This window comes from Caretta caretta, chromosome 16, assembly GCF_965140235.1.
Source record: "Caretta caretta isolate rCarCar2 chromosome 16, rCarCar1.hap1, whole genome shotgun sequence".
Lineage (NCBI taxonomy): Eukaryota > Metazoa > Chordata > Testudines > Cheloniidae > Caretta > Caretta caretta.
This window is the reverse complement of record NC_134221.1, coordinates 19,848,120-19,873,098: the sequence shown is the minus strand read 5'-3', so window position 1 is coordinate 19,873,098 and position 24,979 is coordinate 19,848,120. Positions and strand designations below refer to the sequence as shown.

Here is a 24,979-nt window from a genome sequence, read left to right as displayed (position 1 = left end):
ATTCAGGTGCTGTGCTCAAGCGAAAAGCACAGTGCCGTGTAGCCCAAGGACTGGAAGCACTGAGCGTCAAACCCCTCCACGCTGCCCTGCACCGGCACACCCCTGTCAGCCTCAGCCACACGGCAGAAATAACCACGTGTCAGAGTAGACAGGCCAGTGAGGGATGGTTTGTTTGTTAGACAGGGAGAGGGAGGGAAGGTGGATGCATTTTGGAGGAGGGAAGTAAGGAGCAGGAGCCCGTGATTGGGGCGGAGGTATTAGTAGGGATTTTTTCTTTTAAAGCATGGAGGGTTGGAATGAGAGGAGCTTTATTTCCAGAAATGGAGGTTACGTGATCCAATGAGCAGGACACTGGACTAGGAAACTGGTTCCTCTTCCAGACTCTGACCTTCTCTGTGACCTTGTGCAAGTCACTTAGAATCATAGAAGATCAGGGTTGGAAGAGACCTCAGGATGTCATCGAGTCCAACCCCCTGCTCAAAGACGGACCAACCCCAACTAAATCATCCCAGCCAGGGCTTTGTCAAGCCGGGCCTTAAAAACCTCTAAGGATGGAGATTCCATCACCTCTCTAGGTAACCCATTCCCGTGCTTCACCACCCTCCTAGTGAAATAGTGTGCTGGGCTCCTGGAGGATGTATGTATATTATGAAAGGGAAGAATATCTCCCTAGGTGTGGAAGCAAGTGGATGGAAAGGGAGTGATTCTACTTCTACAGTAGCTGATTCATTTGTTGAGCTCTAAGGACCCTTTGTGTTTGCAAATCAGAGAGATGCCTATTACTATCTGTAGGGTAAATGGGTTTTTTCCTATCACAATTACACCCACTACGGATGGAATTAAAGTGATTGAATCAAATTTCTGGGGAGTTGCTTCAGAATGATTGAGTCACGTGCGTCTGCCTGACCTGGTAATTTCTCTCGCTGAGTAGTTTGAAATGTGACCAAGCTGCTGGGTTCTCCTCAGTTTCCTGAGCCTTAATCCCCGATAGGAAATCCTTGCACCCTGTTTATTATCCTTATTGAGCGCGGTCCATGTGCTAGGTGGTGTAGAGGAAGATACTGTCTCTGTCTCACGGGCTGCATCAGTGATTTATGCCAAGATGTTTGTGCAGGATTGTTTGTGCTTTCGCTACAAACGGGTGATATCCTTGAAAGTCCCAGTTCCCATTTGTTAGTTGACAGCACTCAAATGTTTTGCAGTATTGTTCCAGGAAGGAATCGGGCCCCTTTGGGGAAGGGGAATTGACCGACCTGAGCAGGCTTTGAAAAGCAGCTATAGAGATAGAGAGCTGACTGTCAGGAATAGAGAAGGCAACTAGGAGACCTCTCTAACGTGGTGGTTACCTCCAGTCACATCTTAATACGTTGTCCTGGGATTGCAGCCAGGCCTGCAGGATGGTTATCTATGTGCCTGGTAAATATAATAAATTACCGATCTGGACTTACACACACATGCACACACACTCTGACAAGCTAGTGTAAGCTCGACTAATTTTGTTTCCTGTGAATGATACATCCTCTCCGGTAATGTATATTGTCCTCTACTAAACGGTGCATCAGTCACAAACTAGGGGCCACCAAATAAAATTAATAGGCAGCAGCTTTAAAACAAACAAAAGGAAGTATTTCTTCACCCAATGCACAGTCAACCTGTGGAACTCCTTGCCAGGGGATGTTGTGAAGGCCAAGAATATAACAGGGTTCAAAAAAGAACTAGGTAAGTTCCTGGAGGATAGGTCCATCAATGGCTATTAGCCAGGATGGGCAGGGATGGTGTTCCTAACCTCTGTTTGCCAGAAGCTGAGAATGGGTGACAGGGGATGGATCACTTGATGATTACCTATTCTGTTCATTCCTTCTGGGGCACCTGGCACTGGCCACTATCAGAAGACAGGATACTGGGCTACATGGACTATTGCTGGCTAGATACTGAACTAGATGGACCCAGTGTGGCCGTTCTTATGTTCTAAAACTTTCTATGCCTAACCCTCCATGACACCATCATAAATGTGCGATTGTGGCTTCTGATCTGTAAGTTAATTTCTTACAGATTCTAGGTGTAAACCCGCAATCACCACATTAAGCCTCAGCTGAATGATTTGTGCAATGACTGTTTCTTGTCCTCACCAGGAGCAGAATGGGGATAGCCACCACATGGGAAACCTGAAGATCACGGGAAAGGACTTCTTGTCTCTGCCCGTGAGATCCAAGAAATACCATGAGAACCAGTCCAATTCAGAGAGGAAATCCCAGGAGTCCAATATGTCACCGCTGGATGCCAGTGATGTACGACTCCAGGTGTCTCAATCGGTAGGAAGATGAGGGTTTGGGGGGGTTTCCAAACAGAGCTCTTTGAGCTTTTTATAAAATGTTCATTCTTGTCATATGTGTAGCCTGACGAGGCAGGAGGCAGTGTGGCCGGGGCCTGGATAGAACACTGGATTTCGGAGACCTGGGTTTTATTCCCAGCTCTCCACTGGCCTGATATGTGACTTTTGGCAAGTCAATTCACTGCTCCCTGCCTCAGTTTCCCCATCTTTAAAATAGGGATAATGGTACTGACTTCCCTTTATAAAGATCTCCTTTTGTGATCTACTGATACAAAGTGCTATGTAAGAGCTGTGGATTATTATTGTTAATAATGTGAATAATTCTTATGATGTGAAAGATCCTATGGTGGTTTTCCATTTGCTGTTTTTACTAGAGAGGGGACCTGAACTTCTCCTAAGTGTGGGAGTGTTAACGTGTGAGGCCAACATCTCTAACAATTTTGGCTGTCTCCGTCTGCAGGCCCCTAGCTTGATCCATGTGAGGATGCCTGCTCTTCCGGGGGCGGGTGCTCGCCACTTTGGGAGAATCAGACCCTTTTTAGGAGTCCCCACCTGAGTGTCCAAAATGATGAGTTGCTTTTGGAAAAGGTTGGCCCATTTTTTGTTCTGAGCCCGTCCCTAGGCTGGCGCTGATGTTCTCCTAGGGGCCAGAGCTCTGGGTAGGCCCTGGGAAGTAGCTGAGCATCATTATGTGCTGCTTCAGAGAGCAGGGAGGAGCACAGGCCAGCCCCTCCTCTCTGAGGGCTCGCAAGTGACTGCACAGCACAGTCGGCAAAGGAGCGCGGCCGTGGGGAACAGGGAATAGACACGTTGGTGCCAGGTGTGTTCAGTCACTGGCTGGGGTGGTGTCTGGCAGTTACGACATGTGGTGTCAGAAGGGGAGTTGCTTTGACTTACACGGTTGGTCCCAGCCATGGGCAGAGGGTCCCGGTCTGGGAAACTGTTGGTGTCTTTTTGTATATATCCGCAAAAAGAACGGGAGGACTTGTGGCACCTTAGAGACTAACCAATTTATTTGAGCATAAGCTTTCATCAGCTACAGCTCACTTCATCGGATGCATTCCGTGGAGCTGTAGCTGACGAAAGCTTATGCTCAAATAAATTGGTTAGTCTCTAAGGTGCCACAAACCCTCCTTTTCTTTTTACGAATACAGACTGACATGGCTGCTCCCCTGAAACCTTTGTATATATTGTTGTCCCTGAACATCAAGCTCTTCGGTACCATCAACACAATCAGAAAATAACTGTGTGCCAGTTTCCATTCTGACAGGCATCTAATGGGTTACCGTGCGGAGGCTTCCTGCAGCTGTGTGGGTTTTATATTCAGTACTGCAGATGAGGAGTCAGACCCACAAGCAACTGCAGGTTTCTTTATTGTGGGCAAGGTGGCTTTGAAATGTTTTCACTGAGTGATCTCAAATAAGGAACTCTGATTCAAACAAGAATGAGATAGGTCCATCCACGGCTGTTAGCCAAGATGGTCAGGGCCGCAGCCCCTTACTCCAGGTGTCCCTCTGACTGCCAGGAGCTGGGACTGGACAATGGGATGGATCACTCAATAATGGCCCTGTTCTGTTCATTCCCTCTGGAGCACCTGGCACTGGCCACTGTTGGAAGACAGGACACTGGGCTAACCGGACCATTGGTCTGACCCAGGATGGCCATTCTTATGGTTTTATCGTGTTCTTATGATTCCTGAGGTGGCTGTTTTGTGCTCTGTGTGACAGTTATGATTTAAATAATAAAGTGGGCACTGCTAAGCCTTGCCGGCTCTGCGGGAACGCTCTGTTTTCATGCACTCGCACAACACTGCAATGTTTGGGCTACAAAAACCTACGGGGGAATATTTTGAATCCAAATGCAGAAAAAACAACCAACCAAAGGACCCATTTTCTTAGCATTAAAAACACTAACAACAATCAGGGGAGACAGAAGCTTTTTGTATGAGCTAGAAATGAATCTCCGCTGCAAAGTTTGGCTCTAGACTCAAAATTTCCCTAGGGCTTGGGGTACTTGGATTTATCTCGACTGTTGCATTTGGGTTCCCTGGATTGCGGTCTACTGGTCAGAGCCCAGGGCTGGGAGCCGCAGACCGCCCTACATAGGATATTTACCAGGACTGTGTCCCTTTGAGAGAACTCTCTGGGCTGATATCCCATTGCCAGGCAGCACCTTGGAAAATGGGAGTCTACTAGGAAGAGCGCTTCCCTCTGTTTACCCCTGCAAAGCTGGTCACCAGCAAGGGAAACATAGCTCCGCAAGCCAAAGAGGAGACGGAGGCGGCACGGGGGCAGCAGAAGGAACAGAGAGAGAGAGAGAGAACATTTCTGCTCGAAATAGCCTTGTATTTTTAACACAAACATACAGCCCAAAACCAAACAAAAGCCCAGCTCCAGCAAGCAGTCAGGCAAACCACGTCCCCCCAGGAGCACAATGCCGAGTAAATAGGCTGCTGTGGTAGTCAAGCCCGCACTGAACGTCACTGACCGATGGTGACCTTGTGGAAGTCTTGATGCAGAAAAGCCAACCTGTCTGCGAGTGAGCCCTGGGAGGTGAGGGTGGGAGGAGGGGAGAGGGGGTGGCAATTGGGGAGTGGCTTTGAGGCGGAGATTCAGGTCTGAACCAGAACTTGTAACCCCTTTGGCCTCCTCAAATGCACAGGCCTACACACGCTCACTGGCCAGCAAGGGGTAGCTGTGCTCACACGCGCGTGTGCACACACACACTTTATTGCTGTTTTACAGGGAGGAACGTTGCACTTTGCAGACCAAAAGACAAGTCGCTATCCTGAGTACTTTCCAATCCTGCAGACAGGGCGCGCCCTGCTCAGGAGCCAGGGCTTGTGGGCACTTTGAAATGTACTGAAATGGCTCTGTAGGCGTGTCCACTGCAGGATTTATACCCAACGGATTAGCCCAGAGTAGCCCTTTTGATGAATTTCCGAGTGTAGACAAGCCCATGGTGTGTACAGGATCAGACCCTACGTTATACACAAATCGATATTTTTTTTAAGGCTAGAAGGGGCCATTCTGATTATCTCGTCTTACACATGTGCAGGCTCCTAAACCTCTACCATAGAAATGTGCACGCAGACGAGGGAATTACTGTTCCCAACATCATTAGGGAAATCAGACAGTGCCCTGCTGGAGGTCCTCTGGAAGAGTTTTCTCTCCTGGGCAGTGGTGGTGAAGGTTTTACTTAGCTATTGGCAATCTAATGCTGGTGTCAGCTGTACTCCTGAAGCAAAAGCCCCTTTTGCATCTTCTCTGGCCTTGCATAGAACAGGATGCGTTGCCTCGCAGCCTGCTCTGGATTTTCAGGCTGAGGTTTTTCCTCTACACCTCTTCGTCTGTAGTATGGGCAGAAGCCTAGGGTTCTTCTCATCTGTTCTGCATGCTGGGGCAACAGCATGATGTGAGGCTAACGTACCTCACAAAGCCACAGGGCGTGGGAAAGGGTGGCAGAATTTGGAGAAGGACAAACCTGAGTCTGTTCCCTGCAAGCACCGAACATGGCCCCTTTGATCCCACCCCAGTAGAGAATGGATCAGATACTCAGGAGTGCCCTGGGTTGAAAGCTGAGGGTGACCACCTGGCTTGTATTTGAAGGGGTGTCCCATATTTGGTAGCTAATGGCCCATATCCAGTCAAGAGCTAGCAAGAAGGGTTTGATTGGATTTGTTTTCAATCAGTAGCCAGGCCAAGGGTTATACGCTGGTACAAACGTATGCTTTTGGGCCAGGAATAAATCTGTGTGGGCTGGTGTCCCTACTATGGCTGGTTCCTCTCTTTACACAGAGCTTTGTCCCTTATCTGTCTGCCTTTTGCTGAAATGTAGGCGGTTGCCTTGAAGGACGGGAGTGTATAGCAAAATGCTAGAGTTTCCAATATTCATTTGCAATGGGGTGCTTGTGACTTCCCCCTACTTTCCAGCAGGCGGTGCTGTACCCCCTCTGTAGGGTTTGCCCCTCTCCTCATACACAAAAAGCTATGGGCAGTATTTTTATTTGCCCTTTTGTAAAATGGTGAGACATCCCTGTGATTATGGCTCAGTAGAAGATAGCTGCAGATAATCTGATGTGCTCATCAGTACTCTGTGTGTGTGTGCACACATGTACTCTCACACCTATTCCTATGTATAGGTCTATGTAACAATGTGTATGGGTGCATGTGTGAAATACACACACACGGGGCCAGATTTACAAAAGTTCTCTGCACGCAGTGGCCCCTATTGTGACACTTCGGGTGCAGAGTTCTTTTGAAACACGGGCTCTGGTTATGTGTGCTGAGCCCCTCTGAAAAGTGTGGCCATGCTGTATGCATGCGTTCGCACACGTACACACACACACACACACACATACACAGAGGCTTAAAAAGGACCCCTCGCTCCAGACTGCATGTCATGGCCACTCTATTTTGGATAATTCACAGCAACTTCTTGCCCCAGTCACTCTTCCAAAAAACCTTTCGTTCGGTTTCCTTCTGCTTAAGCCCAATGCAGCAGTGCAGCAGTTTGCTTTGTGGGAGCGTGGGTGGGCTTTTTAAGCTATAATTCTCATTTACATGATCCTTTTTTAACTCTGATCTGGCAAATCCCACCCTAGATGCTAACGTGATGAGGTAAAAATAGATGTGTCCGCTGGGTCATACGACAACGCTGCAGAGCCAGCTCCGTGAAAGCTGCCGTTGGCTGGACCTTTTAGACAAGAATCCACAAAGTCTGTCCTTTAGTGAAGATTGTTTGTTGCTTAAAACCTCTAATGGGTGAAATCTGTCAGTGAAGGATACCAACAAAGAGACGTTTTCTTTGCTCAGAATTTAACGTATTTAACCCCACAACAGTTCTGTGCAGTAGATATTATCCCTATTTTACGGGTGGGGAAGTGAGGCCCAGAAACGAAGCCCAAGGTCACACAAGAGCAAGGAATTGAATCCAAATCCCAGGCTAGTGTCCTAACCACCGGCCTGTGCTTCCTCCTAGAGAGTTGTAAAACCCCGTGCATTGCAATGCCCTTTATTTTCGGTAGCATTTTGAATACCGCTTGGATTCCAAAGGGCTTTACAGAGGTAAACAATACCTCAGGGAAGGGTGGTCTTGCAGCTAAAGCATAGGACTGAGAGGCAGGACACCTGGGTTCTTTCCCCAGCTCTTCTGCAGACTAGCTGTATGACATCTTGTGCCTCAGTTTCCTCTTCTGTAAGATGGTTACCGCCTGCCTACCTCACCCAAGGTGTGTGAGCCACAAAGGATCACTGTAAAGATGTCTATGAGCCTGGGATGCATGGTGCTGTATTCTTATTGTTATGGTCATTGATGCCAATTACTGAGATGGTGATGATGATAAACTCCTAGTGGGAGAGGAGTCAGGAGAAGGGAGCAGGAGACACACTGGGCAAGCCAGGAGGCTGGGGAGAGGGAGGGGCCCCTGCATCTGCCAGAAGCCTTATCCAGCCCTGGTGTCAGGGCTGGTAGAGAGCAGCTGCCTGCAGCCAACGCAGTTCAGATCTCAGGGACAGGTAGGGGGAAGCCATGACTTAGCTTCTGTGTAAGGTAGGAGAAAGCGCAGTGGGACCAGCTGGCCTGGCTGGGGGGGTCAGCCCCAACGCATCTGAACGGATGGGCTATATCATTGTGCTGCAACCTTCTGCTCTTTGGGCCCCCTGAGCCAGGAGCACTCAGCTGGTTGGGATGGTTTCTCCAGAGGAGGCTTTGCTCACCCTCTCCACCTATCCGCCAAAGTTTCCTCCTCTGGGAGCCCATCCGCCCTCTGGTCTTGGCCCTTGCATGGAGCTGGCAGGACTGGGAAGGGCTCGATGGGACCTTGAATTCAGTTAGTGTGTTGCCAGCGAGCTGGGAGAGATGTGAGCACAGATCCCAGCTTCCCATGGGGCTGGGAGAGGCTTTGCTTTGCTTCCCGTAGATCAAGTTTGCCAAGTTTGCATCGGAAGCATAGGGCTTCTGAAGACCTGTTTCTCTGCAGTCAGGGTACAGATTGGGTCTGGTTTGGGGTGGGGCTGGGGTTGGTGGAGAGGGATTGTTTGGTTATTTTTATTTTTATAGCAGGGCCCTAAGCAAAAGTGTGTGATGTTAAAGTTCACTCCCATTTCCCTGTGACTGATCATATGCTAAGGCTGGGTCCAAATGCTGATGTGCTTTTTGGGGGATGCTGCATCTTACACGGTGCATCCCCAGAGAGCTTTCTCACTACTTTATTTTGCATTGCTAAGAGTGAGATTTTTCCAAAGCTTTTTAAAATGGCCCAGGAGCACAAGTCCTGTTGCTGGTCAGTTTGAGTTTTGTGCTCCTGACTCACTTAGGAGCATCTGAAATCTCACCCTAAAGCACCTTCTGTCCAAGCATCTCAAAGTACTTGACAGTAGTTGTGATGCTGGCAGGCCAGGCCATGCCAGCAGTGTATCCAGGCCAATTCACTTGTGTATTAGTATAGATCAAAGTGATTGCTGAAGGTAGAAGAGTGTATTTAGTTTTATGAAGTGTAAACACCAATGGGGCATTACTTGCATTGTTTTCTCTTATCTGTATCCTGTTACGAGCTTGTACATACCCCTGTAACTAAATAACCCATCAAGAAAGCCTTGCGGAATGCTAATGAAGGACTTTATCAGACAAAGTGCTAATTTCAAAGCAAATGGCCACTGTGTGTGATGGCTGGAGGTCAGAGACTCAAAGTGCTTTCCTCGCTCACAAAGCCCATGTGGGCAGAAACACTGTCGGCTTGTTTTCAGTCAGAAGAAGCTATAAATATGGATTCAAGGAAAGATCCTTCATCTCTGAACTGTTTGGACTCTGACAGGGAAGTGTATTGATGCAAAGTAGAGATCCCCAGGGACAATATGGGTACCCTGAAAAGACTTTTAGGAAACTGGCAGTTTTTTACATATCTGCCACCATTTGGCATTACAAACTGACTTACCTGTGCATATATTTTACCTGCTTTAACCTCAATAACTCTCATTTCCTTTTCTTAGCTAATAAACCTTTAGTTAGTTTACTAAAGAATTGGCTACCAGCATTGTCTAGGATCTAGAGTACCAGCAGATCTGGGGTAAGGGCTGGTCTTTTGGAACTGGGAGCAACATGATGTGATGTGATTTTTGATTTGAGTGACTTTTTATCACATAGTCCAGTTGGTCTGGGTGGTAAGCTAGGCTGGAGAGCCTAAGGGTCTGTCTGTGACTCCATGGTAAGACTGGTGTAGAGCTCCAGGAACTCGCATTTGTCACTGGCTTGGTGAAATCTAATTGTAGAACACACCACCAGTTTGGGGTATCTATTCTGCTTTTTGCCAGTGCCCTGAGGCAGGAATTCACAGTTGTGAGCCACTCCAGTCAGCGTGACAGTCGTAATGGACAGAGCCTCACCATGCTTCTAAGAGAGGGGAATATTATACCCATTTTGCAGATCAGGACGTGAACTCAACTCTCCTGTGTGGTAGGCCAGTGCCCTAACCACATGGCCGCTCTCCCCCCGATTAAAGGGTAGCAAACTGGAGAAAGGGTTCTGTTTGCTCAAGGTTTCGAGCAAAAAGGTCCAGGTTGATTTGTTCTTTCACCGATCTGGCTCGCCAGTTCCTTCTGCCTGGCTGGGATGTATCATGTGCAAAAAGGCTCTGAGGAAAGGAGGGCAGTGCTTTGCAATAGTCACTTTTTAAATGGATGGATTAATTTGAGAGGAGAACACTCTGGATTCCAAAATGGTCTCACGTGGGTATTGCTCTCCCATTCCCCGCTCCCCCGTCCCCTTTGTTTTTAAATGGGCAAATGGACTGAGGTGAAAACTGGCGGCTTCAAATTCCCATCCAGAACAGACTGGTGCCTGGACAGGGACTTGCAGCTCATGTCCTCCTCGGACAACGCGCATAAAGCCTGGGCTTCCATTTAAGCCTGCGAGGAGTTCTGTCGAAGTCAGTGGGATGGTTCACACGCCTACGTTCCCCTGCTTGCTAAAGTGCTTTGCTGTGTCAGGGCCTAAGTGCCCATCTGCTGGGACTGAAAACAGCCAAGTAACAAACCTAGGGCTAATAGTGGGAATTCTGCCTTAGGCACCACAGCCAAGTGCAGCGGCCCCTTGGGAATGGCCCTGCGCATGCGAACCCTCCTCTGGCAGGCAGGATCCACCTGGGAGGTGAATGCAGAGCCCCCTCCTCCCTCACAACTGCCCTGCTCTCAGCACAGACCATTTATAGTCACAAGAAAGAGGAACCTGGTTTTGATTGGAATGAAGACTTGCAGAGACGGGCCGATGATGTGTTTGGACACTAAACAGTTTTCATGCATGCCGTATCTCTAAACATTCCCCATGACAAATGGCTTTACTAGTCTTTTTTCATTATTATAGCGAGCTGTCGCTGTAAAAAGAACGGAAAATCTTGCTGATTCCCCCCGTAGGCAGGATACGCTTTCACTTGTCTTATTTAGAGTGGGCCAGTGCTTTTGGCAAGTGGTTTTATGACCGCCAGAAACAGCGCACTGAACTGATGTGTTGGTCACGAGTGCTGTGGGACTGCAAGGCTGAGACGTCAAAAGCCTGACGTCACCAGCGAGGGAATGGTGCTGTGCCAACAGCAGGCGTGAGTGGAAGTGACTGTGGCTGGCTGTGCTAACTAGCTCGGTGGGATAAGCATTCCGCTGTGGCTGGATAACAGACAGGGGCCCTATCTGCATGGTAGTTTATCCGTGAGCGGAGAAAATTTCTCCTAGCCCATGTTATCCCTGCCTCTCCTGGTGCCGGTGCTGGAACTTGCTCTGTCTGGGCTTGCATGTGAATGCCGTGCAGAAGCAGCAGCTCATACCACACCCTGCAGCCAAAGTCTTAAGCACCAAAGGCCACCCTTAGCTGCTTGCACTGGTGCTTGTGCACTTCCTGTTCCTTTCCCAATTGAGCTCAAAGTCCCTGCTCAACTATAGGGCTCTTCCTGGGTTAGCACCTAGCTATCCCAGCGAACACCTCTCCACTGGCAACCCTCCAAGATGCACCGAGGACGTTTCAGAGACTCAGCTGTGAAGGACAAGGCATTCTTGAAGGGGGTACCAGGCTATGGAGCACACCGCTAGAGGAGAACAGGTTGAGCGCTCACCAGATCAAACGCAAGACCCCCTTTTTTGGTTAAGGTCTTTCCCCCAGTAGTACCTTTTCTAGGACCAGTGCCTAGCGTGGATGTAGGGTGAGAAGAAAAGCGTCCGATCTTGACTGCACAGGAAAGTTAGGCCAGTATAAGCTAAGGTGTGAATTGAAAATGATGTCGCTATACTTGTATAACTTCCCAGGTGAGCACACTTATTCTGCAATACGTGCCCACAAGGGGGATTATACCAGTATAGCTACACCACTTAACTATACTGGTATAATTACACCAGTATAACTGATGAAACTTCCCTCTGTAGACAAGCCCTAGGAAAGAGGAGGAGGAAGAGAAGAAGAAAAAGACCAGTTGGAATCATGGACGGACAAGACCACTGATGGGTTTGTTACATCCTAATAGGACGACACCATGACTGCCCCCTGGGACACTGCCACAGTTGTGTAGATTCCTTTGAAATACCAGGGACAGGTACCTGAACTTTCACCGGGCTCTTGAAGCGCTTGAAACTGTTCCTAAGGTATTTGCTACGCAGAGGCTGGACGTCTCAACAGAGAGCCTGCCCTGGAGAGCTTTCTAGCGCCTCTTCAGAGACTGAGCTTTCTGAAGTTCAGCCCTTGCTCATAGCAGTCGTCCCTTGACCTGCCACAGGGAAAAGGTCCGAGGCATGTGGTCTTTTGTGCGCACGAGGGGCCGTTTTCTTTTTGTTCTTTTCCCCTGGCCAAGCAAGCGAAACGGGTGATTGCTGTACAAGGCGGGGACCGTTCTAGGAATCTCACTCGTGAGCTCTAGAGACGCAGCACAAATAGCTGAGTGGGAGCCAAGCCAGGCTCATGCGCTCAGCAGCTCAGAGCTTTCACTCCTGTGCAGTATCTCTCCCTGAATCTGAAACCCTGGGGCTCACTGACTGGGGAGTGCAGGAGAGAGGCTGGAACGGTCGGTGCATTGCAGTGAATCTCCACTTGGAAGGAAGTCGTTCTGGGGGAGCAAAAAATAGCCTCACAAGGAGAAAGGTTCACATCAGTGTTACCAGCTCACGTGTTGATTATCAGAGCAGAGCGGCTTCCATGACTGTTAGCAGGGACCAGGCAATGGAATTCCCTCCGTGAAAAGCCCCATTCCCCCCACTGACGATAGCGTCACGAACGTGTAGGATTTGCTTTGGTTCTGTCTTTCATTAAAGTGTGCGCGCGAGAGAGGCTCTGAGCACCCCGGTGACAACTGGGCCTTCACGTGCTTCATTGCTGCTAAGCCTGCCAGGCATCGGGATTGGGTCTAGGCCAGATCCTAATACTGCCTTCTGCTGAGCACGAGCAGCTAGCGCTATGCTGCCCTTGGCCCCTGGCGGGCCGTGTTCACGCTGTGATGCCACAAGGCCAGCGTGCTGTAATGGGCCGCCCCAAGCGTGTCTTTTTCGCAGGCACTGTGATGTCCCTGACACAGCTCTGCAGAGCTGCTTAGACTCCTACTGCACCCATCCGGCTTGAGCTCAGCAGCGCGTGCTGCAGGGAAGGACGCAGGAAGTCTGGCAGCAAAGGGGTTAATCATAGCGCCAGTCAGGAGCTCTGTTGTCCCGCCTCGGTCCATGTGTTCTAACCAGGTTCCAGAAAAGATGAGGCAGAAATTACCTGACAACCAGCTACGGCCCATGGAAGGACGCTTATCCCCAACGCGAGGGCCCTGTCCAGGACTCCTTTGGAGCCGTTCCGGCAGGGAGGGGATGTGAAGGATTTGGGACAGCGTTAGACGTGCCTTTGGCCCCATCTACACAGTATGTGGGAGAGCACTCGGCTGATTCAGAAACAAGGGGCTGGATAGTGCATCTGCATCGCAAGCAAAGATGCGATCGTCAGGGCCAGACCTGCGCTAGCTTTCATCCAGCGAGCACACGTCGTGAAGACAGCAGCCCCAGTACGCATCCAGGGTCCCTGGCAGGCTTGGCTTGGGCAGCTGGCCCGTGCTGAAGCCCATCCCACGGTGTCTGCACTACTATTGTTACCTGTGCTACCTAGATTAAAGCTTAGCTGGGTGGGCTGACCATCAGAGACAGGCTGGGCTGGAAGGGCCTTCAAGAAGTCATCTATCCAGCTGCCCACGCTGAGGCAGGACCGAGTAAACCTGGCCCATCCCTGACAGGGGTTTGTCCAACCTCTTCTTATAAACCTCCAGCGATGGTGATTCCACAGCCTCCCTGGGAGCCTGTTCCAATACTTAAGTGTCCTTAGGCTAGAAACTTCTTCCTAATATCTAACCTAAATCTCCTTTGCTGCAAATTAAACCCATTGCTTTTTGTCCAACCTGTGGTGGACTTGGAGAAGAACTGACCACCGTCCTCTTTAGAACACCCCTGAGCATATTTGATTCATTCCAGCAGGTTGTTCAGCTATGGGCATTTGTAGCCATAGCCAAGGCCTGGGCTTCTCTTCATGCTGTCATCTCTCCAGCAAGCTCTTGGGCAGGTGCTGACACTCAAGTGGGGTGAGACAATAAAAGAAATGTTATATTTGCCGGGTCTCATAAACTGTCACTTTAAAGAGAACAATAACAAAAAAGAAGGGTGAACTAAAGCCAGTCCCAGAGCAATAAAACTGCAAATGTTTGCCTTGTCTTGAAATCTGGAACTCCTCACCCATTTCTAACTTCTCTGTCATGCCTGGGGGCATTCCATACACTCCCTTGTAAAATCTTCTGGAGTTTTTTTTTTTAATAAATTATACAGGCCAGGAGGCCTTAAAAAAAAAATTACAGGACAGATCCTCATCTGGTGTAAATCAGCATAACTCCATTGAAATCAATGGAGTAACAGTAATTTACATCAGTTGAAGATCTGAGCCATAATTCTTTGCTTGCACAAATGCTTTTTGCTCATGCACATGTGGGTTTTATGGGCACAACAGCTGCATGTGCATTTTGTCGCTGCGGCCACTTCTGCAAATCGGTCTGGGGTGGGAGAGATTTGACTGAAGCCACTGGAGATGCACTAAATGCCTTTCTAAGGATTTGATTTAGTTATTGCCTTTCTGTCCATTCTACACAATACTTTCAGAAATTTACTACACCAGTAAATATACCTTTAGAATAGATTATATATAATAATCTATAATCTAATAATAATAATCTAATTATATATAATCGAATATAATCTAAATAGATTATATATAATCGAGAGAGTGCTTAAAATAGTGAACTGAATCCATGCTAATACAGCTATTAAATTAAAGAGCATATCTATAGCAATCAAGGAATTGTCATATATTGTAAGACCAGTGGTCCACTTAGCCCACTGTCCTGTCTCTGACATTGGCCAGAACAGATGTTTCAGAGGAATGTGAGAGATATCCCAGAGTGGACAATTATGGAATTTGTGTTTGGTTTTGTTCTGACGCATGAGGGTTCACATCTCTTGTTTTTTCCCATCTTAATGCAGCTGTGGATTTTCTCGGTATCCATACACTCTTAATCCTTTTCTGAACCCCACTAATGCCTTGATATCAATATCTTGTGACCGTGAGTTCCACAAGTTGATGGTGTTGATTTCTTTCTGTTGGTTACAGTTACTGTCTTTCAATTTTATTGAATGTCACCTTCTTATCTATTCTGAGAGAGACCATAGAGCAGTGCCTGATTTCGTTTCTCTGCACTGTTTATTATTCTGTATGCCTCTAAATCATCCCCGACCATTTTATTCTCTCTTCATGGCTCTAATCATTTCCAAACCTGACTGAGTGCTCACTCTTTCTAGATCCTTTTACAGACACTGGGTGCCTAGAACAGAACATAATATTCCGACTGTAGGCGTACCATTGGTTTACGTGATGGCATTTGGATAGTTTCAGTCCCATTCCTTATGCACCCTGACGTTTTGACTACTGTGGCCATTTTCCCTGATCACATCATGATGCCTAGATCTTCTTTCTGTGCGTAGCTACCGCTAAGGTAGAACCCACTTCTCCTGACTCCCAGGCTTTTGCTTTATCCATGAGACAATCCTCCTTCCCTGACAGACGTATGCAGAGCACACATGCAAGCGACGAATGAGACCGCAAAGCTCTTTGATTTCATATGGCTTGGCACTTACACTGCTTGCTGCCCTTGTTCCCCATGGGTCTGCTTACAGTGCTGCAAATCACAAGCAAGTTAGTTACCTTCTCGCCAAGCCATGACGGCACCCCCCAAACTGCGATGCCTTGGGACTGGCTGGGACCCATGGGAAATGGAAACCTCAAAATGCCCTTGAAGCTCATGAAGGGTAAATCCTTGATTAGAAGCTGCCCAGCAGAGGCTGTTCTGTCATTTTTGTCCATTCCAGCAGAAAAGAGGCCTCATCAGTGACCCTTTGGCACAGCGATGAGAACAAATGTCTTTTGAAGGCTCCGGGTCGTAATTCTCAGGCAGAAGGGGATTATTTCTGGGCCTCAACTCGGAGGCCTGGTGTGCTGTCAGACATACAGCAGCCCTGTGAAGTCCATGGGCTTAGATGCACAGTTAATACGTGGTAAGGAAAAGCATCGGCTTTTGTGTAGTAGATTCAGACCCTGCCGCAGTCTGCGTCAGCCTTGTGCACTTTCCAAACTAGGCATGGTTACCTCTGCACATCCTCAAGGCTTTGTGCCCCGTTCCTTACGCGAACGCCTGCCCGTGACTGAGAGCCATAGGATTGGTGCCGCTCAGCTGGTGGAATGCTCGTGCCTGGAGCCGAGGGCGGTGGGTTCTAATCCCCCACCAAGACTCCATCCTGTCTCCAGCATTTGCACCGCGTCGTAGGCTTGGGAGATGCCCGGTGAGAGAGTCTGATGGGTGAGCCCCGAGGCTGAGATCCTGCTGCTTCTCCAGGGGAAGTTCAAGCGCCGAGGGGACGTTTTGCAGAGTAGGAGATAGCCTAGGGTTCGTGGCCAGCATTCCTTCTCTCAAAAGCCAGTGCCAGATTCATCCCTGGTGTCAATCCACAGAAGTCGGGGAAAGCCCCCAGGCATGAATTTGGGCCTTGATTGTTACTATCCAAGGCTACACGTGAACTATGGTTGGGAGCACAACAGCTGCTGGAACGTCACTATCGAACCCATTCCTTCAGAGATGGCCAAGGCATGTTACCTAAAGCCAATTCCGTCCCTTCTGGATCGCACGTCCCCTGGGGACCAGCCGCACATTTTACTCCACTTGTCTGGAGCCAGTTTGTGCCAGCGTGGTTGGGATGGACCCATGCTTTGGGGCACAGACAGGCATCACTTCCAGGGCGAGGGCCGTCCAAGGCTGCGGGGAAGTGGCGAGGATTTGGCCCTGGGCGGGTGTGTGACGAGATCAATAAAAGAAGCTTGAGCCAGCACGGATTACCAGGCTGTCATGGCTGTAAGGCACTAGAGGCGCTGTGCCCAGGTGCATGCCTGTTACCGTACCGGAAGTCTCGTGGGTTTGTTAGATACGCAGACTTGCTGCTGGAAAGAAGAAAGACACCCTCCCCTTGTCCTGTTCCAGTAGCTGCCTGTCGGCGCTTCATCTGAGCTGTCTGACAAGCATCCCTGGCAGGCAGGGACTGGACGGGGCAAACCCGGAGACTAGAGTTAACATGAAATCCAGGGAGCCCCTCCTGAGGAGAGCAGGCAATAGAGGCTCATCTCTGTTTGTGGTTCACCTCCAGCCTGAATCTGCTTTTTCATACGAGCTGGGCTATTATTGCATCTCCCAAAGGCAGTTAACTCCACTGAATCTAAAAAAGGAGCCAAAATAATGGGTTTTTCACAGCCTAGGGCCTTCCCCTGTCCCTTCCTCTTCCCCACGGAGCGCTGCTCGGCCCCTAGAGCATGACAGCTCTGGTGGGGCAGATGACCTGGAGTCTTTAGCCTCTGACCTTCCTGATGTGCGCGTTGCCTGCCCCTTCCCTTCAGTCCATCCAAACTGCAGGTCCTAAAACGATCTCCCTCGCCTGGCAATCGGACCACATCACCCTCTCAGGCGCTGCCTAGTGCTGAGTCTGCTGCTGTAACTGGGGCTGAAACTCTGGTGGGGCAGCACAGGATCCCCTCAGTGCTCCATTCTGGGAAGGCTGCTGTCGCTTGCAAACAGGTCAGTGTTTGGAAAAAACTATTCGCAAAACCATAGTTTCAATCTTTCAGAAATAAGACAGCAGCTGGTGGCGTGCCAAGGAATGAAGGCAGGATGGTACCTTTGGAGAGCGGCGTTGTTGCCGGTTCAAGGAGACATACCTGGACTAGCTCTGATCAAGCTAGCGTGCTAACAGCAGCCGTGTAGCTGGGGCAGTGCGAGCAGCCGGAGGGGCTAGCTGCTCTGAGTACAATCCCGGACAAAACACTAGACACACGCTTGGGGCGGCCAGCGCACCACCAGAGCTGTGCTGTTGTTTTTAGCACGCTAGCTTGATCCAAGCTAGTGCAGATAGGGCTCCTTGAGCCGGGAATTACACCTGCAGCTTGACGGGTAGATGTACCCTCAAATAGCGAACCCCAACCAAATGCCTGGATCCAGCTCTCCCCTCCTGGGTCTCTCCATTTGTGCTGCAGGAGTTAGAGGGCTCTGGGGAGAGCTGGAAACTTGAGAGGTCTTTCATTCCAAGACACCAGGTCAAGGTACGTGTGAGAGAATCACAGTGCAGTGAGAGGTGTTGGTGGGGCAGTAGGTGACACCCTCTCCTCGATATTGAGCTGAGCCCCCCCCAGAATATACCTGGAGGGCCGCTGTGTGGCTGGAGACACCCTGGCTTTCAGATGAAACAGAGAATGGAGATCCTGACTAGTGGAGATCATTAAAGATGCCCTGATATTTTATGCCTAAATTGGGGTGTGAGGTCCATGGCTCAGTTCCAGTTTGGCCTTCATACATTTCTCCCTGCCGTTTTAACTGGAGATAATCCTCTTCACTTCCTGTCCCAAATTGCTGTGTCCAGCCTCTGCAAGACTGAAACAGCTGCCACAACTCACCCCGACAGTGGCTGCTTTTCCCTGATGGGGGAAGAGACTCCCCCGACGCGTGTGTACAATTTTGTTTGTCTTGTCTATTTAGACTGTAAACTCTTTGAGGCAGGGACTGCCTCTGACCACGGGGAAATCCTAATCTCATTGAAACCAACAGCAGAATTCCCATTGACTTGAGTAGGGTGAGGATTTCATTTTGTATGGGTTTGTACAGAGCCTAGCACAAAGGGGCCCTGATCCTGGCAAAGGCCCTTAGGCATTACTGGAATACAAATAAATAACAACAATAATGAAGGGCTCTGGCGTCCTCTGGGATGAAAGGTGTTCATGTAAATGGGAGCTAGGTGGTGTTGTTAGTATGGGTGGGTGTATACGTATACATATTCTACCTTCACATGATCCTTATCACTGTCGCTAAAGAGCGTGCTGCCAGATGGGTTGCAGATTTAAGTTACGTGCATCTCAATACACATTTAAAAATCATACCTGTAAGAACGAGCATGTTTGCAAATAAACACAACTAAACAGCGCCATTTGGGGAGCCAGAAGGCACAAGCAGGCTTCTTTGCAGAGGTTTTCAAAGAAAATATTTGGCTGATTCCAATTTCAGCTGCATCGAGCACAGTATGTGGGAAAATACATGTGCTGTTTGGGGCGTATCGGTTAATTTCCCCCCTTGGATTGGGAGGCGTGTATCCTCTGATGGCACTGCCCATGGTGCTTACCCACGCCCGTCTCATTATCCTTTCCCCTCTCAAACTGCCAGTGAAATACCAGATCCCAAGCAAATCTTGAACTGAGGAGGCAGAGTGGGCTAGTGGACAGAGTAGGCAAGTGGGAGCAGAGTGCTTGTGTGATGATCTTCACTTTGCCATTAATTCATTGAGTCACTTTGGGCAAGTCACTTAAACTCTCTGCAGCCTCCGTTTGTGGAGTGGTGATGGTGATACTTAACCTGACTTGTAAAGTGCTTTGAAACCCCTGGATGAAAGGTGCTTTATTAACTGCAAAATAGTACGATTGTTGTTTGTGAACTGAGTGGATACAACCGTCAGTGGTATGTTGTCTGCTCCACAATAAACCGGAGATAGTCATGCTCCAGAAATGCATTGGGCTTTATGTTACAGACCTTGGCTAGCAGACTTGTAAGTTCAGGCTTGATTACAGTGTATTAAAAAAGAAAGTGTAAAATCAGAAGGAATGAAACGATTGCACAAAGTAGCCATGTGTGAACGTTTCAGAGAGTTGTCAATAGCAGTTTGGCATTCAGATCAAGAGCTTTTAGTATCTGAGGTGTCACCAACACCTAAACCAAACACCCCCACACACCCATGCGGGCGCTCACACGTTCTCCCTCTTATGCAAAACTCACAATGTGACCTGTTTATCAAATCAAATTATTTTTATTTAACGTGTAAATCTATTTGGCATGAGCCATGCAAGTGAACAGGGCCTCAGCTAATGCATTTGGAGGAAGCGTGGGGTGCTTGATTTCTTTATTTGAAATAATAAAATTTGATTCTTTGAAATCCAACAACAGACCCAGCTTTTAGCAGGTGTATACGGGGGATGAGTTGTCTAAGGGGGGAAAAAATCGTTGGAAACAATCCAAGTAGGAAAATAAGTTCATCCCCAGAGAAAAATGTGCGTGCATCTTTGTGTCCGTGTGCGTGTGCGCACACCTGCCCCCCCCCCCCTCCAATTCTGATAACTGGTAATTCCCAGCCATGTTGCAGGTGACCTGGAGTCTTTAGCTCTGACCTTCCCGACGTGCGCATTGCCTGCCCCTTCCCTTCAGTCCATCCAAACTGCAGGTCCTAAAACAATCTCCCTCACCTGGCAATCGGACCACATCACCCTCTCAAAGGCTGGCTTCCCCTTCTCCACTACATCGAGTTCAAACCCCTTCAGAGCCCTTTGTAACGTGCCTCTGGCTGTGTATCCAACCTGGCTGCTTCTTGCATCATCCCATGTGCTCTCCATTTCCCCATCGGCCCGTCTTTGTCTTCACAGCCATCCTGTGCCTTTCCCCACCCCGCTCTTTAAGAACGAGACATGCTCCCGATTTTGGTGTAGCCTACTGCTACCCTGTCTTCATTCAGAGCCCTCCTTAAGCCCCACTCCTGCTGCAATACCTCGCGTCAACACTAAAAGCCAGAGGTCAAATCCTCAGATGGTGTATATCGATATAGCCTTATTCAAGTCAATGGAACTGATTTACACCAGCTGAGGATCCAGCCCTGGAAGCGGAACCACGACACCATGCAGGTGCCCAAGCCGAGTACTCTTGTTGTCTTACTGCTGTGCTCCTGGTTCTCCTTCGCCCCGTTTGCTCTAGACCCAGTTGCTGCAACATGTTTAAAATTGGGATTGCAAGCTCTGCAATCAGCAGCTGGGGGTTTAAGCCCGATTCGGGTCCCACACCTTGTGCAGCCACTTGCACTGGTGCGAAGTGGGAGCAGAGGGCCATCAATCCGGAGTTAGTGGCATTTTACACCCTCTCTGCACTGGTATAAACGGCTCTACCAGGTACAGGGCCATGGAGAATTGGGCCCTTTCTGTTTTCTCCTGAACATCCTGATGGCAAATGATGACAGGGAACACGGTGACCCCCACATCTCCGCTCTGCTCACCCCCCTGCAGAGGGCTCACATGGCACAGATGGCTTTGTATGGACTGTCAGCACCTGACTGGGGTTCACCCTTAACTCACGCACTGCTCCAAGGGAATCCCCTGTGATGCAGTAGCTGGCACCAGCAGCCTCCACAGTCTCGTTCCGTTTGGTGGTGATGCTTCCTGTGTGGCAGCTGAAGGATTTGCACTGTGCCGTCTGAGGGGCTCAAGGGGCTAAAGACAGACCCTCTCCGACATATGAAGCATTTCACGGTTTTAATTGCAACAACTAATGAGTGTTTTGGAGTGGGCAGGGGCAAAAGTGATGTTACCCAGCATGCCCCCAAAGAGTTGCGATATCCCTGAGGCTGCCCTGCAATTGCTGAGTCTCTGACAATCTGTTCCAAAGTGGCTGTGGCTCCCCCCTCACTTAGCTCCTCCCTTTGCCACGCACGCACTGACGGGGGGCCTTGTGTCACTACAGGTCAGTTTCACGGGTCACTGCTCCCGGCCAATTTTCTGTAATTATAATTTTGCAGGGTGTCCTTCCTCCATCCCGTGTTCTGGGACGAAGCCACAGGGCCAGGTGATGAGCAGGGAAGTAGATCCAGGGGCGTTCCTGCACATCCCGGATTACATTTCAGTCATGTTGCGTTTCCATGCCTCCTTTTTTTATGTTTGCTTTCTGGGTGAAATCCGCCCCCTGCGTGTTTAGCCAACACACAGCTTAGGTCCCCCTTAGCCCTCCCTGGAGATTGTGGTTCAGGTCCTTTCTCGTTTTAACCAAACTAATTTGCCAGCCCTTAGTGCAAACCCAGTGTGCCATAAGCCTCACCTCTGTGTCTGCATGGCTGAAACACTCTCTCTCTCGCTCTCTCTCAAATCCTGCTCTTGCTTCTAGTGAGCGGCTCTCAAGTTGGGTTCTAACTCACCCCTGCATCACTGAGCTCAGACTTTGGTTCTCTGACCCTGGAAGGATTTTCTATAGGCTATTTTCCTTTAATAAGCAGAGAGGCTGAGATTTTAAAGTCACCTAGGTGATTTTGAAACCAAATCCCTATTAAAATGATTGCTTTGGGGACTTTGTAAATGTCAACCAGGGTGTATTTCCACTCTTCTTGTACCCTGCTTTTTCACCTTTCCTTCTCGTCCACTGCTTTTCTCTCCATATTCTTTGCCTACCTTGGTTTCATGGTCTGTTCTCCATCTCGTATATTTCATGTGCCTTTTCCTGTCCTGTTGGCTGAAATGTAATGGACATTTTTGTTGAAAAGACCCCCTGAAAGATACCTATTTTACAAAGGAAACACATGTTGCCAGGTAGCAGCAGCTGCTTTAAGTCTTTGGGGCAGGTGAGCAAGAAACTTAGTGTGGGAGGCATGTCACTTGTACGGAGAGTCTCTTGGTGTTGGTGCTCCTATCATGTGTCCAGAAGGCCAGTCTTGGCATGAAGTGCTAATAGGCACCTCCGGTGCCCTTCTCTGGCTTCTCCTGCCATGCGGGAGCTAGAGGATGAGGAAGAAAAACCTGTCTCTGTCAAGCCGGCGTTCCAGAAAGGGAAAGCATTTCTGCAGACGTGCTGCCTCCATCACTCAGCTGTGCTGAGCTTGTCACCCTGCTATTCGGCTGAGAGGTCCATGGTTTGTTTGCCTGAGCATCTTCTCTAGTTTTCTGATTCATTATTGGCACAGTCAGAAAAGGAAAGAACCGGAGGAAGTAGTTCCAAGGTGAATTTCTCTCTGTGGATAGATTGCAGGGTAAGTCCTGGTTGGAGCGATGGCTTTGGAGTTTGAGAGAGAGTGCCAGTGTGTCAAGGCTGGTTTATAGAGTTACTCTTTTCACTGGACAGTTGGGAGTTCATACATTCATCTACCTGACATTCAGGGCATCGAGTCTCAGGGAGGGAGGGCGAATCTTAGGGCAGAGTGTCCCAACACTGTTACGAAGTGTGCACTGTACTTTAAGGGACTGGTTTTCCCCCTGAAGAATTCTGTTTTTTCTCCTAACGTCCCAACATCTGGATTTCTCTGGACAACCCATGGAGTGCTGCAGCTGTACTAATAAGGAGAGGAGCTGACCAGAAATGGGTGAATGGAAGGGTGCATGTCGGGGCTAGCTCTGCATGGAAGGGCATGCATCGGGCCTGGCTCTGGTCCATACTGGGAGGGAGGGTTGTGTGGAAGGTCACACGTCGGGGCTGTCTCTGGTCCATACTGGGAGGGAGGGTTGTGTGGAAGGTCACACGTCGGGGCTGTCTCTGGTCCATACTGGGAGGGAGGGTTGCATGGAAGGTCACACGTCGGGGCTGGCTCTGGTCGATACGGGGAGGGGGTTGTGTGGAAGGTCACACATCAGGGCTGTCTCTGGTCGATACAGGGAGGGGGGTTGTGTGGAAGGTCACACGTCAGGGCTGTCTCTGGTCAATACGGGATGGGCCATGTAGAAGGACGCATGTCAGGACTGGCTCTCATTAATGAGTGATTTTTTTCATTCATCAGTTCAGAACTCTCCCTTGCCCTTGCACACTGCCTGACCCGATCACACTCACAAGCCACCCTCCATCTCGCAGCCTAATTGTCTCAGTGGCATAATTCTTTCTTCTCCTGTTCGAGTTCATGTCCCATCATCTCTGAGTGTGAGCAGCTTTACTTCCAAATCCAGCCCTCCTGCATCTCCAGCCACGGCCCTGCTGCCCCGTCCTGCCACAGAGTGGTGTTAGCATTACCGCAAGGAGCACCCAGAGCTGCGGCTGCAGCACGGTATATTTAGTAGTAACCCTTTGCATTTCCATGGCACTTCCCATCACGGGTCTCGCATCACTTTGCAAACACCAGTTAGGCTCCCCAGCCTCTCTGGGGGCATGGTAGTTATTATCTTCCTCCCCGTGGGGAAACTGAGGTGCAAGAACTGATGGTCTCAGAGCAGATCAGTGGCAGAGCCAGAGAGAGAACCCAGGGGTCCAGAGCCCCTGCTCCAACCACACAGTCTCCCCTTTTTAAGAATAGTGTGCGGTTCCCTGCAAAGAAATCCATGTCTCTAACTGAATAAACTCTCCCTGCTTGAAAAACAGGGTACTTTCACCACTGCTTATTTAGACCCTGATTCTGAGAGGTACTTTGCTATAAGTGGGAACAAATGGGGCACTCGGGATTAAGCCTGGAGAAGCGATTCAGAAAGACAACTGGGTTCACAACAGCCGCATTTGTTCTGAAGCTGGTAGTTTCGCCCAGGAAGAAAGGGTCCAGTCTAGGGAGGCAGTGTGGTCCAGTGGCTAGGCTGCTGGACAGAAAGCCAGGAGAACTGGGTTCTGCTCCCAGCTATGCTATTGCCCTGCTGCATGACATGGGCAAGTTGCTACATCTCTTGTTGCCTCATTTTTCCCATCTGTAAAATGGAGGATTAGTTTCTTTGGCTCTTACAGCATTTCCATCTGATCAGTGTTGTTGTTATTAAAACCTTGTTGCAATTTGGTATTGAATTCCCATCTACTTAATATCAGTGCATTTGAAGTAAGAGAGGAGGTTACAGAAAGTCATGCCTCTGGCTTTTGCAATGGGAGAAAAAAATACAAACAGAAATTATATATAAAAACAATTAGAAGAAGCAGCAAACAACGCTTTCGTTTTGGTTTGAAACTCTTCCCTGTCATATTGTGCCTCTGTATGTACTGTGTATTTATTGGTTTCAGAGGAACAGCCGTGTTAGTCTGTATTCGCAAAAAGAAAAGGAGTACTTGTGGCACCTTAGAGACTAACCAATTTATCTGATGAACATCTGATGAAGTGAGCTGTAGCTCACGAAAGCTCATGCTCAAATAAATTGGTTAGTCTCTAAGGTGCCACAAGTACTCCTTTTCTTTTTGTGTATTTATTGTCATATGTATCTGAGTGTGTGTTTGTAGCTCTACTCTGGCAAAAGTGATAGTCTGTTTATAAGCTAAAATGTGTGCGGTGGACGGGTGGGTGGGCGAGGCAGAGGAGGGAGAGCTAAATATTCTCTGATCTCTAG

General features: G+C 49.1%; 1 protein-coding gene across 7 annotated transcripts in view; it reads left to right on the top strand.

The window, feature by feature from the left end:
• The window catches only part of GPSM1 (G protein signaling modulator 1), a 214,140-nt gene that overhangs the window by 168,116 nt on the left and 21,045 nt on the right, over positions 1-24,979 (top strand). For all 7 annotated transcript variants that reach the window (XM_048822354.2, XM_048822352.2, XM_048822351.2 and 4 more), the window contains exon 11: positions 2,133-2,312. In XM_048822354.2, coding sequence (XP_048678311.1) covers positions 2,133-2,312 — 180 coding nt within the window. The remainder of the gene's footprint in view (positions 1-2,132; positions 2,313-24,979) is intronic.